Source organism: Phocoena phocoena, chromosome 7 (genome assembly GCF_963924675.1).
Source record: "Phocoena phocoena chromosome 7, mPhoPho1.1, whole genome shotgun sequence".
Taxonomy (NCBI): Eukaryota; Metazoa; Chordata; class Mammalia; order Artiodactyla; family Phocoenidae; genus Phocoena; species Phocoena phocoena.
In genome coordinates this window covers 2,499,012-2,515,362 of record NC_089225.1, presented here as the reverse complement: position 1 = coordinate 2,515,362, position 16,351 = coordinate 2,499,012, and the positions used below count along the sequence as shown (strand labels likewise).

Here is a 16,351-nt window from a genome sequence, read left to right as displayed (position 1 = left end):
ACTAGTCTTTCGTTAGCAGAGCAGGACAAGATGTCTTCCTGCCAACCCTGAGTAATAGGACCAATACAAATTCTTTGTTTGTTTTTTTAACATATTTATTGGAAGATAATTGTTTTAAGAGGTTGTGTTAGTTTCTGCTGTATAATGAAGTGAATCACCTATATGTATACATATATCCCCATATCCCCTTCCTATATATTTTTTTTTTTTCCGGTACGCGGGCCCCTCACTGTTGTGGCCTCTACCGTTGCGGAGCACAGACTCGGGACGCGCAGGCTCAGCGGCCATGGTTCACGGGCCCAGCCGCTCCGCAGCATGTGGGATCTTCCGGGACAAGGGCACGAACCCGCGTCCCCTGCATTGGCAGGCGGACTCTCAACCACTGCTCCACCAGGGAAGCCCTCCGCTTCCTCTTGCATCTCCCTACCACACTCCCTATCCCATCTCTCTAGGTGGTCACAAAGCACCAACCTGATCTCCCTGTGCTATGCAGCTTCTTCCCCCTAGCTATCTATTTTATATTTGGTAGTGTATATATGTTAATGCTACTCTCTCACTTCATTCCAGCTTACCCATCCCTGACCTGTGTTCTCAAGTCCATTCTCTACATCTGCATCTTTATTTCTGTCCTGCCCCTAGGTTCTTCAGAATGATTTTTGTTTTGAATTCTATATATATGTGTTAGCATACAATATTTGCTTTTCTCTTTCCAACTTGCTTCACTCTGTAGGACAGATTCTAGGTCCATCCACCTCACTACAAATAATTCAATTTCATTTCTTTTTATGGTTGAGTAATATTCCATTGTATATATGTGCCACATCTTCTTTATCCATTCATCTGTCAATAGACACTTAGGTTGCTTCCATGTCCTGGCTATTGTAAATAGTGCTACAATGAACATCGTGGTACATGACTCTTTGAATTATGGTTTTCTCAGGGTATATGCCCAGTAGTGGGATTGCGGTGTCATTTGGTAGTTCTATTTTTAGTTTTTTAAGGAACCTCCATACTGTTCTCCATAATGGCATTCCCACCAACAGTGCAAGAGGGTTCCCTTTTCTCCACACCCTCTCCAGCATTTATTGTTTGTAGATTTTTTGATGGTGGCCATTCTGACCGGTGTCACGTAATAACTCATTGCAGTTTTGATTCGCATATCTCTAATGATTAGTGATGTTGAGCATCCTTTCATGTGTTTGTTGGCAATCTGTATATATTTTTGGAGAAATATTTATTTAGGTTTTCTGCCCATTTTTAGATTGGGTCGTTTGTTCTATTGATATTGAGCTGCATGAGCTGCTTATATAGTTTGGAGATTAATCCTTTGTCCATTGCTTCATTTGAAAATATTTTCTCCCATCCTGAGCATTGTCTTTTCATCTTGTTTATGGTTCCTTTGCAGTACAAAAGCTTTTAAGTTTCATTAGGTCCCATTTGTTTATTTTATTTCCATTTCTCTAGAAGGTGGGTAAAAAGGATCTTGCTGTGATTTATGTCATAGAGTGTTCTGCCTATGAGTTTCCTCTAAGAGTTTTATAGTGTCTGGCCTTATATTTAGGTCTTTAATCTATTTTGAGTTTATTTTTGTGTATGGTGTTAGGAAGTGTTCTAATTTCATTCTTTTACATGTAGCTGTCCAGTTTTCCCAGCACCACTTTTTGAAGACGCTGTCTTTTCTCCATTGTATATTCTTGCCTCCTTCATCAAAGATATGGTGACCATATGTGTGTGGGTTTATCTCTGGGCTTTCTATCTTGTTCCATTGATCTATATTTCTGTTTTTGTGCCAGTACCATACTGTCTTGATGACTGTAGCTTTGTAGTTTATTCTGAAGTCTGGGAACCTGATTCCTCCAGCTCCATTTTTCCTTCTCAATATTGCTTTGGCTATTCGGGGTCTTTTGTGTTTCCATACATATGCTGAAATTTCATGTTCTAGTCCTGTGAAAAATGCCATTGGTAGTTTGATAGGGATGCATTGAATCTATAGATTGTTTTGGGTAGTATAGTAATTTTCACAATGTTGATTCTTCCAATCCAAGAACATGCTATATCTCTCCATATGTTTGTATCATCTTTAATTTCTTTCATCAGTGTCTTATACTTTTCTGCATACAGGTCTTTCGTCTCCTTAGGTAGGTTTATTCCTAGGTATTTTACTTTTTTGTTGTAATGGTAAATGGGAATGTTTCCTTAATTTCTTTCAGGTTTTTCATCATTAGTGCATAGGAATGCAAGAGATGTCTGTGCATTAATTTTTTATACTGCTACTTTACCAAATTCATTGATTAGCTCTAGTAGTTTTCTGGTAGCATCTTTAGGATTCTTTATGTATAGTATTATGTCAACTGCAAACAGTGACAGTTTTACTTCTTCTTTTCCAATTTCTCTGATTGCTGTGGCTAAAACTTCCAAAACTATGTTGAATAATAGTTTTGAGAGTGGGCGACCTTGTCTTTTTACTGATCTTAGAGGACGGTTTCAGGTTTTCACCATTGAGAACGATCTTGGCTCTGGGTTTGTCATATATGGCCTTTATCATGTTGAGGTGGGTTTGCTCTATGCCTACATTCTGGAGGGATTTTATCATAAATGGGTGTTGAATTTTGTCAAATGCTTTTTCTGCATCTATTGAGATGAGCATATGGTTTTTTCCTTCAATCTGTTAATATGGTTTATCACATTGATTGATTTACATATATAGAAGAATCCTTGTATTCCTGTGATAAACCCCACTTGGTCATTGTGTATGATCCTTTTAATGTGCCATTGGATTCTGTTTACTTGTATTTTGTTCAGGATTTTTGCATCTATGTTCATCAGTGATATTTGCCTGTGGTTTTCTTTTTTTGTAACATCTTTGTCTGGTTTTGGTATCAGGGTGATGGTGGCCTTGTTAAATGAGTTTGGGTGTGTTCCTCTCTCTGCTATACTTTGGAAGAGTTTGAGAAGGATAGGTGTTAGTTCTTCTCTAAATGTTTCATAGAATTCACCTGAAGCCATCTGGTCCTGGGCTTTTGTTTGTTGGAAAATTTTTAATCACAGTTTCAATTTCAGTACTTGTGATTGGTCTGTTTATATTTTCTATTTCTTCCTGGTTCAGTCACGTAAGATTGTTCTTTTCTACGAATTTGTCCATTTCTTCCAGATTGTCCATTTTATTGGCATATAGTTCTTGTAGTAGCCCCTCATTATCCTTTTTATTTCTTGCAGTGTCACTTGTTACTTCTTTTCATTTCTTAATCTGTTGATTGGAGTCTTCTCTCTCTTTTTCTTGATGAGTCTGGCTAATGGTTTATCAATTTTGTTTATCTTCTCAAGGAACCAGCTTTTAGTTTTATTGATCTTTGCTATTGTTTCTTTCATTTCTTTTTCATTTATTTCTGATCTGATCTTTATGATTTCTTTCCTTCTGTTAACTTTGGGGTGTTTTTCATTCTTCTTTCTCTACTTGCTTTAGGTGTAAGGTGAAGTTGTTTGAGACATTTTTTGTTTCTTGAGGTAAGATTGTATTGATATAAACTTCCTTCTTAGAACTGCTTTTGCAGCATCCCATAGGTTTTGGGTCGTCGTGTTTTCATTGTCATTTGTTTCTAGGTATTTTTTTATTTCCTCTTTGATTTCTTCAGTGATCTGTTATTTAGTAGCGTATTGTTTAGCTTGCATGTGTTTGTATTTTTTACAGTTTTTTTTTTTCTGTAATTGGTATCTAGTCTTGTAGCGTTATGGTCGGTAAAGACATGAGACAATTTCAATTTTCTTAAATTTACCACAGCTTTATTTGTGACCCAAGATATGATCTATCCTGGAGAATGTTCCATGAGCACTTGAGAAGAATGTATATTCTGTTGTTTTTGGATGTAATGTCCTATAAATATCAATTAGGTCCATCTTGTTTAGTATATCATTTAAAGCTTGTGTTTCCTTATTTATTTTCATTTTGGATGATATGTCCAATAGTGAAAGTGGGGTGTTAAATTCCCCTCCTATGATTGTGTTACTGTCAACTTCCCCTATTATGGCTGTTAGCATTTGCCTTATGTATTAAGGTACTCCAATGTTAGGTGCATAAATATTTACAATTTTTATATCTTTTTCTTTGTATTGATCCCTTGGTCTTTATGTAGTATCTTTGTCTCTTTTAATAGTCTTTATTTTAAAGTGTATTTCATTTGATATGAGTATTGCTACCCCAGCTCCCTTTTGATTTGCATTTGCATGGAATATGTTTTTCCATCCCCTCACTTTCAGTCTGTATGTGTCCCTAGGTCTGAAGTGGGTCTCTTGTAGACAGTATATATATGGGCTTTGTTTTTATATCTATTCAGGCAGCTTATGTCTTTTGGTTAGAACATTTAATCCATTTACCTTTAAGGTAATGATCAATATGTTTGTTCCTATTACCGTTTTCTTAATTGTTTTGGGGTTATTATTGTAGGTCTTTTCCTTCTCTTTTGTTTCCTGCCTAGAGAAGTTCCTTTAGCATTTGTTTTAAAGCTGGTTTGGTGGTGCTGAGTTTCTTTACTTTTGCTTGTCTGTAAAGGTTTTCATTTCTCCATCAAATCTGAATGAGATCCTTGATGGGTAGAGTAATCTTGTTTGTAGGTTTTTCTCTTTCATCACTTCAAGTATGTCCTGCCACTCCCTTCTGGCTTGCAGTTTCTGCTGAAAGATCAGCTGTTCACCTTATGGGGAGTCCCTTGTATGTTATGCGTTTCTTTTCCCTTGCTGCTTATAATTTTTTTTTTCTATTTAATTTTTGATAGTTTGATTAATATCTGTCTTGACATGTTTCACCTTGGACTGATCCTGTATGGGACTCTGAGCTTCCTGGACTTGACTATTTCCTTTCCCATGGTAGGGAAATTTTCAACTATAATCTCTCAAATATTTTCTCAGACCCTTTCTTTTTCTCTTCTCCTTCTGGGACCCCTATAATTTGAATGCTGGTGGGTTTAATGTTGTCCCAGAAGTCTCTGAGACTGTCCTCAATTTTTTTCATTCTTTTTTCTTTATTCTGCTCTGTGGTAGTTAGTTCCACTATTTTATCTTCCAGATCACTTATCCATTCTTCTGCCTCAATTATTCTGCTATTGATTCCTTCCAGAGAATTTGTAATATCATGTTTTGTGTTGTTCATCAATGCTGGCTTGCTCTTTACTTCTTCTAGGTCCTTGTTAAACATTTCTTGTATTTTCTCCATTCTATTTCTGATATTTTGGACCATCTTTACTATCATTACTCTGAATTCTTCTTCAGGTAGACTGCCTATTTCCTCTTCATTTGTTTGGTCTGATGGGTTTTTACCTTGTTCCTTCATCTGCTGCATATTTCTCTGTCTTCTCATTTTGTTTAACTTACTGTGTTTGGGGTCTCCTTTTTGCAGTTTGCAGGTTCATAGTTCCTATTGCTTTTAGTTTCTGCCTCCAGTTGGTGAGGCTGGTTCAGTGACTTGTGTAGGCTTCCTGATGGAGGGGACTGGTGCTTGTGTTTTTGTGGGTGGGGTGGATCTTCTCTCTCTTGTGGTCAGGGCTGCTCCTGGTGGTCTTTTTTGGGTTGTCTGTGAACTTAGTATGATTTTAGGCAGCCCCTCTGCTAATGTGTGGTGTTGTGTTCCTGTCTTGCCAGTTGTTTGGCATGGGGTATCCAGCACTGGAGATTGCTGGCTGTTTGTGGAGCTGGGTCTTCACATTGAGATGGAGAATTCTGAAAGAGCTCTCACCATTTGATATTATGTGTGGCTGGGAGGTCTTTGGTGGTCCAATGTCCTGAACTTGGCACTTCCACCTCAGAGGCTCAGGCCTGACACCAGGCCGGAGCACCAAGACCCTGTCACCCACATGGCTAGGTCAAGTGAAAGAGGCCCTAAACCATCAAAAGCTATATCCAATATCCAGCTGGGAGATCTGAGCGGCATGGGCATGGGCTCGTCTGTGGTATGGCTGCTGGGCGCAGGCCGGGTTTTCAGCCAGGACCAGTACAAATTCTGCCAGTCAGAACTTGCTGGTGGATTCCTCAGGGTATATGGGGGTATATGTATACGTATAGCTGATTCACTTCGTTATACAGCAGAAATTAACACAACAATGTAAAGCAATTATACTCCAATACAGATTTTTTAAAATAATTAATTAATTAAATACAGTAAAAAAAAAAAAAAAGGAATGTTTATATGCTCAATGTTTAGAAAGTAATCATTGAAATTATTTCACCAAAAAGTGGAGTAGTCAGAAGCTGATGATTTAAAATATTTGGATACTCTGAAGTGCAAAACAGTTTTGGTGCATAGCTCTCAACCTGCCAATTTGAACCCTGTCATACAAACACTCAACTCTAGTACTCTTCTCCTTGATCCTCTTCTTTGGTTATTTGTTGAGAAGCTGAAAGTGTTGCTCAGAGGCACCTAACTTAGCACAGCAACTATGTCCAGCTTTTCAGCAGTGATTTTGAAAAGGAGGACAGAATTTTAAAATATTTGCTTTAAGTGGTAGTTCTATTCACTAAATATGTAATGGTGGAAAAATAAATATGTCAATTAATTAACACATAACTATTAAATGCCACATCAAACTTACCTTTACAGCACAATAATCAAAAAATCCAGTCTCTGAAAATATGGCTACTAAAATCATCTGTGGGGAAAAAAGAAACAGGAGACAAGGAGAATGTTTCAGCATTCAGCACCATCCTGAAATGACACCAGAGTTACCCCTTTCAAATCTGATCTCTGGCCTCTGCGTGAAAGTTACCACCTCATCAAGCTTCTCACTCTCTTGATGAGTGTGGTTCACTTACTAACTCCCTGAATCAAGCCCCTTGCTAGTGGGTTTGCACCTCTATATTTGTTCAGGGATATGTGCCCAAGGTACATTATCATTCCATCTGATCTTGACAGTGAACACTGTGTTATAATTACTCTCTGTCTTATAGACCAGGAAACTGGCAGGCAGAGATGGAAGGTGACTCACTTACAGTCACAAAGCTAGAAACAGGGAACGAAATGGGACAGAATATGGCCTTCTACACCTAAATGTCCACACAAGCAACAATTCAATGTTTTAAGACTTTTAAACTGGCTTAAATTTTGTTTCCTAAAATAATTTAACAGATTTTTATCACCAATTTGATCAAGACAAGCAAATAAGAGTAGTTACATTGAAATGATTATTCTCTGTGTTCTATATGAACCCAGAAGGCCTACTCACTTGCGTTTTTCTACTGATGACACTGAGTAGGTGAGAATAATCATCCTAGATAGTAACAAAAAGTAATGTCCCATTTATTCTAAGTCTAATCAACCAGACATTTCAACCAGCCTGAACTTTCTGGAAGATTCTCTATTCTACCTCCTTAGATGGTGATGTATCATGTGCTGAACTTGGAGTGAGAAGATGCAGGTTCAAATATCAATTCTGCTACTTAGGAGTAATTTAACTTTGAAAAAAATTTTAATTCTCTGTACTTTGGTTTTCTCACCTCATCTCTGAATGTCTGTTCCTTGTAAGGTTGTTGTGAAAATTCAATAGCATTATGTAAACTAAAGTACTTAGAAAAGAGTGGGCCCAATACTGTCTTTCAAATAAACAGTGCAAAACAAAAGTGTCCAAAAATTAATTTAGACTCAGTACAAATATCTACCTTGTCTAGCATGACCAACAATATTCATCCTAACCCAAATGGCCACTGTGAGGCCATTTATAGAATGTGGAGCTTCACACACCAATGGAAGCTTCACATGAACGTGGATGAGTAGGTCCTGTGTGGTCTTCCACTGTCATGGTGAAGCTGTTCCACACGTCAGCTGCCAGAACCACCCAAGAGATGCTGGAACTCAGGGACTGGGTAAGTGACTGGCATGCAACAGGGTGGAAAAGGCAGGGGCCTAGTTATATAGACTGTCTCTGCACCCCACAAAGTTCTACCAATTCCATTTGAGAAAAAAATTAAACCACTCATTTAAAAAATCCTAACCACCCCCAGTAGCTCCAAATGTAACTATATTAAGAAGGTAATTAAAGTGAAGCCCTGGGCTTCTGTGGTGGTGCAGTGGTTGAGAGTCCGCCTGCCGATGCAGGGGCTGCGGGTTTGTGCCCCAGTCCGGGAAGATCCCACATGACGCGGAGTGGCTGGGCCCGTGAGCCATGGCTGCTGAGCCTGCGCATCCGGAGCCTGTGCTCCGCAACGGGAGAGGCCACAACAGTGAGAGGCCCGAGTAACGCAAAAAAAAAAAAAAAAAAAAGTGAAGCCCTAACCCAGTATGACTTGTGACCTTATAAGAAGAAGAGATGAGGACACAGATATGCCCAGAGGGACAATCATGTGAGGACACAGGGAGAAGATGATCATCTACAAGTCAAGGAGAGAAGCCTCAGAGGAAACCAACCCTGCCAACACCTTGATCTCAGACTTCCAGCCTCCAGAACTGTGAGGAAATACAGTTCTGTTGTTTAAGTCACCCAGTCTGTGGTACTTTATTATGTCAGCCCCAGAAAACTAATATTCCAATCATTTAAGTTTTTTTAAAAACCTATTTTATAAGCCATCTGGTATGCCTTCCTTCTTCCTTCCATAGGCCCAAATGCTATACACTTCAGGACCCAATACATTTGTTCCTCTATGAAGCCTGAGTTCAGAGCACTGACCTGCCTCCCACTCCACCCACAGAGTAGGCAGCCACTTTGGGTCACACCGAAGCCTAGAGCAGCAGGGCCCTCTATGGTGCTAGGGCAGAAAGAATATTAGCAAGGAGGTGAGGGCATGTGGTGACCTGCTTTACACAGTGTGAGTCTTCTAGCCCTGAGAGGAAACACCCTCCTCAAATCACTCAGCTGCTGTGGGTCTGTTCAAGAGTGCAATAGCCGTTCCCACTGCTGTTCAGACCCCTGTCAAATTCCACTTATACCAGTTAAGTTTGTTTATGGCTCATGTACCACACTAGCCCACTAGTGTGTCTTAAAGTTCCCTTCCTACAAGGTCATTTGGTGACACTCTTCATAGCACACAGTAGAGGGGCCACTTGAAAATGTCTGTTTTACAGCAAATATACAAACAATTACTTAGAGACAATTTCTTCCTTTATCCATATAATTAAAGGTACTTTTCCAATCACTGAAAAACTTAAATGGTTTATCTGTTTAGGATATTCCATTTTATATTTTAAGTACAGTAACTTTTTTAAATTTCTAAATTTTCTGAATGGCAAGATTATTTCACTGTCAGACAGGCCTTAGGCTGAAATTTTACAGCTAACTAATCAGAGCACCAATCACTCCATTCCTTCTCAGGAGAAATCAGCTAGACCTGCACAAACACTTCTCAATCAAGCCCTAATTGTCAAGCATCACAGTGTCTTTAAGAGTCAGCAGTGGCAAAAGAGAAGGTCCAAGGTTACAGCAAGCTTGGGACCCTGTCCCACTGGGAGGACTGTCATTACCATGCCAAACAGCAGGGCCAGAGTCTCGAAATCAATCCACTCCACCACGTGGGTCAGGCTAGGTCTCTGCAATCAAAGCACAAATTTGCCAATTAGTCCTGGGCATCATCCTCCTGGTGATAAACTGTAAATATATGCCGCCCTTTACAGAAAACCCACTCATTGGACCACAGTCGAAAGTCACACCATCTGCTTGCCTTTGAAATCAGATTATATCATCACTGAAAAACACTCATGACCCAAAGCATAATAACGTCAAACCTATGCACTTGACAATAAAAAAAAACAGCAGATTTATTAAGTCCCGTCCATGTCCTTAAGGGAAGGTAGAATCATGGGGGACTGGGAACCCAGACTGGGAACTGAGGGCACTTGGAGAGCCTGGTTGTTGGAAAAGGACTGCACAGTGGTCCAGGGAGGTTCCTGCAGCACAAGCCATGTGCTACGTCAATGATTTCTAGAATTAAATAACTACTACTACACTACTCCTTAACAATTAAGGAGTTAACCCAAAATAACAGTGGTTTATGTGTAAGTTTTAGGATTCTGGGACATTTTACCCTTAGAGTTAGTGTTTGTTTATACCAACTCTAGTCAAGAAAAAGAAAATAAAAAAACAATAAATAACAAACTGAACATAGCCCCACATAGCCCCAGTTATTATTCTTTGGTTCACTGACTGCCCTTTAGTAGCACTTTTCAGAACAATCCCTGAAATTCTACAGAGTTGCTTTCAATCTTAAGTTCTGTATGTTGCCACTTTGGTCAGTTCCAGCACTACTCCTCAAGATGGAGGCTCCACAGGCCTCCATCTCTAGTGGGCACTTGGCCTCTCTTGCTTCCCTACATTCATTCCAATGTCCCTGCATTCCAATGGACCACACGCAGACCCTGAGCGGGTGCTATTCCCCCCAGACTTGCACATCCAGGGACCTCCTGATGTCTGCAGGACAGAACCCCAAACTCATTGTCTCCCACCTCTCTGCTCCAGCCAGGATGGCCTCCTCTAATTTCCATGGGCTGACAGTACATAGGGCCAGCTCTAACATAACTCAGCTGCATGACCTGGGAAAATGCTTGACCACCATGAGTCAAGCGTTTCCTCAGCTAGGGTGGAGAATAACACCACTGGGATGTGTGTGATAAAGTCAAATGTTAATTACTCATCAGTGCTGTAAAGTTCATGCCACTAATGGGAAATGTGAAAGAGTATATTAAAAAAGTAAAATCACCAGCTAATGCCTAATTCTTGGACTGTCTTTGAATCTGACATTCTATTGCGTGCTAAGCCATTGACTCAAAATGTTACACTTACATCTCCAATCACAGCCAGCGCTGCTAATGCCGCAAGGGAACCCAACATGGCTGCCAGTGTTCTGTGAACAATCTGGAAAGAAACATAGAAAATTACTGCATTCTAATCCACAGGACGTTAAAACACACAGAAAGGGACTTCCCTGGTGGTGCAGTGGCTAAGTTTCCACGTTCCAGTGCAGGGGAAGTGGGTTTGATCCCTGGTTGGGGAATTAAGATCCCACATGCCACAGGAAAACTAAGACCACATGCCACAACTAGGGAGCCCATGTGTTGCAACTACAGAGCCCATGCACTCTGGAGCCCTTACACCGCAACTACTGAGTTTATGCACTCTGGAGCCTGCGCACCACAATTAGAAAGAAGTCCACATGCCACAATAAAGAGCCCACAAACCACAACGAAAGATCCCACGTGCTGCAACCAAGACCCAATGCAGCCAAAAATAAATAAATATTTTTTAAAAATAAATAAAACACACAGAAGCCTCTGTCGGTATAAGTATTTGTGAAGATTGGCCATTTTATACCATAACTATTAAGACAATAAATAAATCGTGAGTTTCTTTGTTTCAGAGTCTGGATGCCCTAGAGACACACACAACCATCACCAGTTTGCTTTCTAAAGAAAGATTTCCTGCATAATTAGATGACCCTGAAGTAGAAGCTCGATAAAGTTTGTTCTATAAGGAAGCCTGCAGTAAATTATCATTAATTATTTACCATATAATCCATAGGCAACTGGAAAATTAGTTCCACAATATAAATCAATTCTGCCCAATTACTGAGACTGTTATAAAATGCTTAATCTAATTGAAACTTCAGCATTACCACTGAACCACGAAAATACTTTTTCTATTTAATTATAATTCAAGTGGGCATGGAATTTCTAAGGCAAAATATAAAGAAAGGCAAGGATGCAGAGAATTTGAAAGCCTCAAACATTGCTGGTGTGAATGTAAAATGGTGCACCCTGAGCCGCAGCTGTTACCTTGGACCCCAGAGACTGTAGCCACTGCTGCTAAGGGTCCCGTGTGCAAGGTAGGTCTCTTCCCACACCTTCCCATAAGCCTCTGCAGCCAGCCACTGCCTTCCAACTTCCCTGGAAGAACACATGTCATGCCTCGGGCTCTTGCAACTTCATGCCAGCCTCTGTGGCCCACAGGCACTCCCAGCACATCCCAATTATGACTGCTATATCCCTCCCTCAGCCCCAACCTGAGTGAGCAAGGGAGCCCTAATCAGCAACTGTTTTTGCCTCCTCTTGCTTCAGTGGGGAACAGATGCCTGAGGGAAACCCACACACAGAGGTGGGGCCAAAACCAAGGCTGAAACCCAGGAGCAGTGTGACCAAAGATGAGAAAGGGAAATATCCCTGTGCAGCTGCAGGAGCAGTGGATTAAATCCCTGCAATCAGCTGGGTAAACCCTGCAACTGTGGAATACCTGAATAGACAATGAAGGTTCCCAGAACTGAGGCTGCAGACTTTGGGGGCAACTGTGGACTTTGTGGGCAAGTACACATGGGTCAAGATCAGAGTATGAGCTGATCCCACAGTGCCCACAGCAGGTCCAGAGAACTACCTAGGAGTATTGGAGGACTTCCTGGGTAGGCAGGGATTGGCTGTGGCTCACTGTGGAGGCAAGGACACTGACAGCTAAGGCCACAGGAAAATATCACTACTTTTGTTTTGTTTTGTTTTGTTTTTCAGTTCTGTTGTTCTTTTTCTTTATTATTATTATTCTTTAATTTTACCTTTCTCTTTACCTTTTCTTTTCTTTTTATGCTTTTATTTTTAACATATTTTAATTTATTTTTTCCTAATTCTACTGTACTTTTTCATTATATTGTTTTTTTCCTTGTTTGCTTTTTTCCTTTGCTTTGCTTTCATTTTATTTTTAACTATATTTTACATTTTTCTATTTTTACTTTACTAGTTTGTTGTTTTGTATTTTTTCCTTCTGCTTTCATCTTTCTTTGTCTTTACATTTTTTTTTGGATAGTTTTTGTGTGTTTGTTTTATGTTTTCATTGCCTTTTTTAATTAGCTTTCTGCATTTGATATGTTTCTGGTTTTATGTTTGTGTTAGTTTAGTTTTTAGTGTTTCTTTTCATTTTTGAAATTGTTTACTGGTTTGGTTACTCTCTTTCTTTTCCCTTTTTTTTTCTTTTTGTGAGTGTTTGTATATATGTTTCTTTGTGTGATTTTTGTCTGTTTGGTTTTGCTTTTACCATTTGTCTTGGGGTCTCATCTGTTCATTTTAGGGGGATCTTTTTTAGTTTTGTTTTTGTTTTGTTTTGTTTATACTTCTTATTTTTCTTGTGCACTGTGTGGTTTGCAGGGTATTGGTGTGCTGGCTGGGGGTCAGGCCTAAGCCTCTGAGGTGGAAAAGCCAAGTCTAGGACATTGGACCACCAGAGAACACCTGGTTCCATGGAATATTTATTGATGAGATCTCTCCCAGAGGTCTCCATCTCAAAACTAAGACCCAGCTCCACCCCACAGCCAGCAAGCTGCAGTGATGACTGCCTCACACCAAACAACTAGCAAGACAGGAAAAAAAAAAAACCACCCATTAGCAGACAGGCTACCTAAAGTCATACTAAGCTCACAGACACTGCAAAACAGACCAATGGATATGGCCCTTCCAATCCGAGGGACAAGATCCAGCTCCACCCACCAGAACAGAGGTTCCAGTCCCCTCCACAAGGAAGCCTACACAAGTCGCTGGACCAACCTCACCAACTGGGCACAGACAACAGAATTAAAAGGAACTATGACTCTACAGCTTGCAGAAGGAGATCAAAAACACAGTAAGTTGAACAAAATTAGGAGACAGAGAAATATGCAACAGATGAAGAAGCAAGGTAAAAACCCACCAGACCAAACAAATGAAGAGGGGATGGGCAGTCTAATAGAAAAAGAATTCAGAATAATGATAGTAAAGATGATTCAAAATCACAGAAATAGAATGGAAAAAATATAATAAACATTTAACAAGTAACTAGAAGAACTAAAGAACAAATAAACAGTGATGAACAACACAATAACTGAAAATTAAAATACCCTAGAAGGAACCAATGGCAGAATAACTGAGGCAGAAGAATGGATGAGTGACCTGAAAGATGAAATGGTGAAAATAACTGCCAAGAAGCAGAAAAAGAAAAAAGAATGAAAAGAATTGAGGACAGTTTCAGAGAACTCTGGGACAACATTAAATGCACCAACATTCAAATTATAAGGGTCCCAGAAGAAGAAGAGTAAAAGAATGGGGCCGAGAAAATATTTGAGAGATTATAGTTGAAAACTTCCCTACCATGGGAAAGGAAATAGTCATCAAGTCCAGGAAGTGCAGAGAGTCCCATACAGGATCAGTCCAAGGAGAAACATGCCAAGACACATATTAATCAAACTATCAAAAATTAAATACAAAGAAAAAATATTAAAAGCAGCCAAGGAAAAGCAAGAAATAACATACAAGGGAATCCCCGTGTGGTTAACAGCTGATCTTTCAGCAAAAACTCTGCAAGCAAGAAGGGAGGAGCAGGATGTATTTTAAATGATGAAAGGGAAAAACCTACAAACAAGATTACTCTACCCAAAAAGGATCTAATTTAGATTGGACTGGAGAAATTACAACCTTTACAGACAAGCAAAGTTAAGAGAACTCAGCACCACCCAACCAGCTTAACAACAAATGATAATGTAACTTCCCTAAGTGGGAAACACAAGAGAAGGAAAAGACCTATTAAAAAAAAAAAAAACCCAAAACAATTTGAAAAATGGTAATAGGAACATATATATCAATAATTACCTTAAATGTAAATGGATTAAATAATCCAACCAAAAGACAAAGACTGTCTGAATGGATATAAAAACAAGACCCATATATATGCTGTCTACAAGAGACCTACTTCAGATCTAGGGACACATACAGACTGAAAGTGAGGAATGGAAGAAGATATTCTGTGCAAATGGAAATCAAAAGGAAGCAGGAGTAGCAATACTCATATCAGAAAACATGGACTTGAAAATAAAGACTATTACAAGAGACAAGGAAGGACACTAATTAATGATCAAGGGATCAATGCAAGAAGAAGATACAACAATAGTAAATATTTATGCACCCAAAATAGGAGCACCATAATACTTAAGGCAAATATTAACAGCCATAAAAAGGAAACTCGACAGTAACACAATAATAGTAGGGGACTTTAAAACCCCACTTACACCAGTGGAGAGATCATCCAAACAGAAAATAAATAAGAAAACACAAGCTTTAAATGACACATTGGATCAGATGGACTTAATTGATATTTATAGGACATTCCATCCAAAAACCACAGAATACACATTCTTCGCAAGTACATACAGAACACTCTCCAGGATAGATAATATCTTGGGTGACAAATTAAGTCTATGAAAATTTAAGAAAATTGAAATCATATCAAGCATCATTTCAGACCACAACACCTTGAGACCAGATATCAATTACATGAAAAAAAATCTGTAGAATATACAAACACGTGGAGGCTAAACAGTATGCTACTAAATAACCAAGAGATAACTGAGGAAATTGAAGAGGAAAGAAAAAAATACTTACGAACAAATGACAATGAAAACGCAACAACCAAAAACCTATGGGATACAGCAAAAGCAGTTCTAAGACAGAAGTTTATAGCAATACAATCCTACCTAAAGACACAAGAAATATCTCAAATAACAACCTAACCTTACACCTAAAGCAATTAGAGAAGGAAGACTAAAAAAACTCAAAGTTAGCAGAAGGAGACAAACCATAAAGATCAGATCAGAAATAAATACAAAAGAAATGAAGAAAACAATAGCAAAGATCAATAAAACTAAAAGGTGGTTCTTTGAGAAGACAAACAAAATCGATAAACCATGAGCCAGACTCGTCAAGAAAAAAAGGGAGAAGACTCAAATCAACAGATTAGAAATGAAAAAGGAGAAGTAACAACTGACACTGTAGAAATACAGAAGATCATGAGAGGCTACTATAAGCAACTATATGCAAATAAAATGGACAACCTGGAAGAATTAGACAAATTCTTAGAAAAGTACAACCTTCCAAGACTGAACCAGGAAGAAATAGAATATATGAACCAACCAATCACAAGCAATGAACTTGAAACTGTGATTTAAAAATCTTCCAGCAAACAAAAGCTCAGGACCAAATGGCTTCACAGGCGAATTCTAACAAACATTTAGAAAGAGCTAACATCTATCCTTCTCAAACTCTTCCAAAATATAGTAGAGGGAGGAACACTCCCAAACTCATTCATGAGGCCACCATCACCCTGATACCAAAACCAGACAAAGATGTCAGAAAAAAAGAAATCTACAGGCCAATATCACTGATGAACATAGATGAAAAACTCCTCAACAAAATATTTGCAAACAGAATCCAACAACACATTAAAAGGATAATACACCATGATCAAGTGGGGTTTATCCTGGGAATGCAAGGATTCTTCAATATATGCAAATCAATCAATGTGATACACCATATTAACAAATTTAAGGATAAAACCATATGATCATCTCAATAGATGCAAAAAGCTTTAGAAAAAATTCAGCA

The 16,351-nt window shown here is 39.0% G+C and overlaps 1 protein-coding gene across 1 annotated transcript in view; it reads right to left on the bottom strand.

Moving 5' to 3' along the window:
• OCA2 (OCA2 melanosomal transmembrane protein) overlaps positions 1-16,351 on the bottom strand; it is a 229,348-nt gene that overhangs the window by 153,306 nt on the left and 59,691 nt on the right. The window contains exons 9-11 of the mRNA XM_065880688.1: positions 10,752-10,823; positions 9,437-9,502; positions 6,579-6,635 (exon numbers count right to left, since the gene is read on the bottom strand). Of these exons, the coding sequence (XP_065736760.1) occupies positions 6,579-6,635; positions 9,437-9,502; positions 10,752-10,823 (195 nt within the window). The remainder of the gene's footprint in view (positions 1-6,578; positions 6,636-9,436; positions 9,503-10,751; positions 10,824-16,351) is intronic.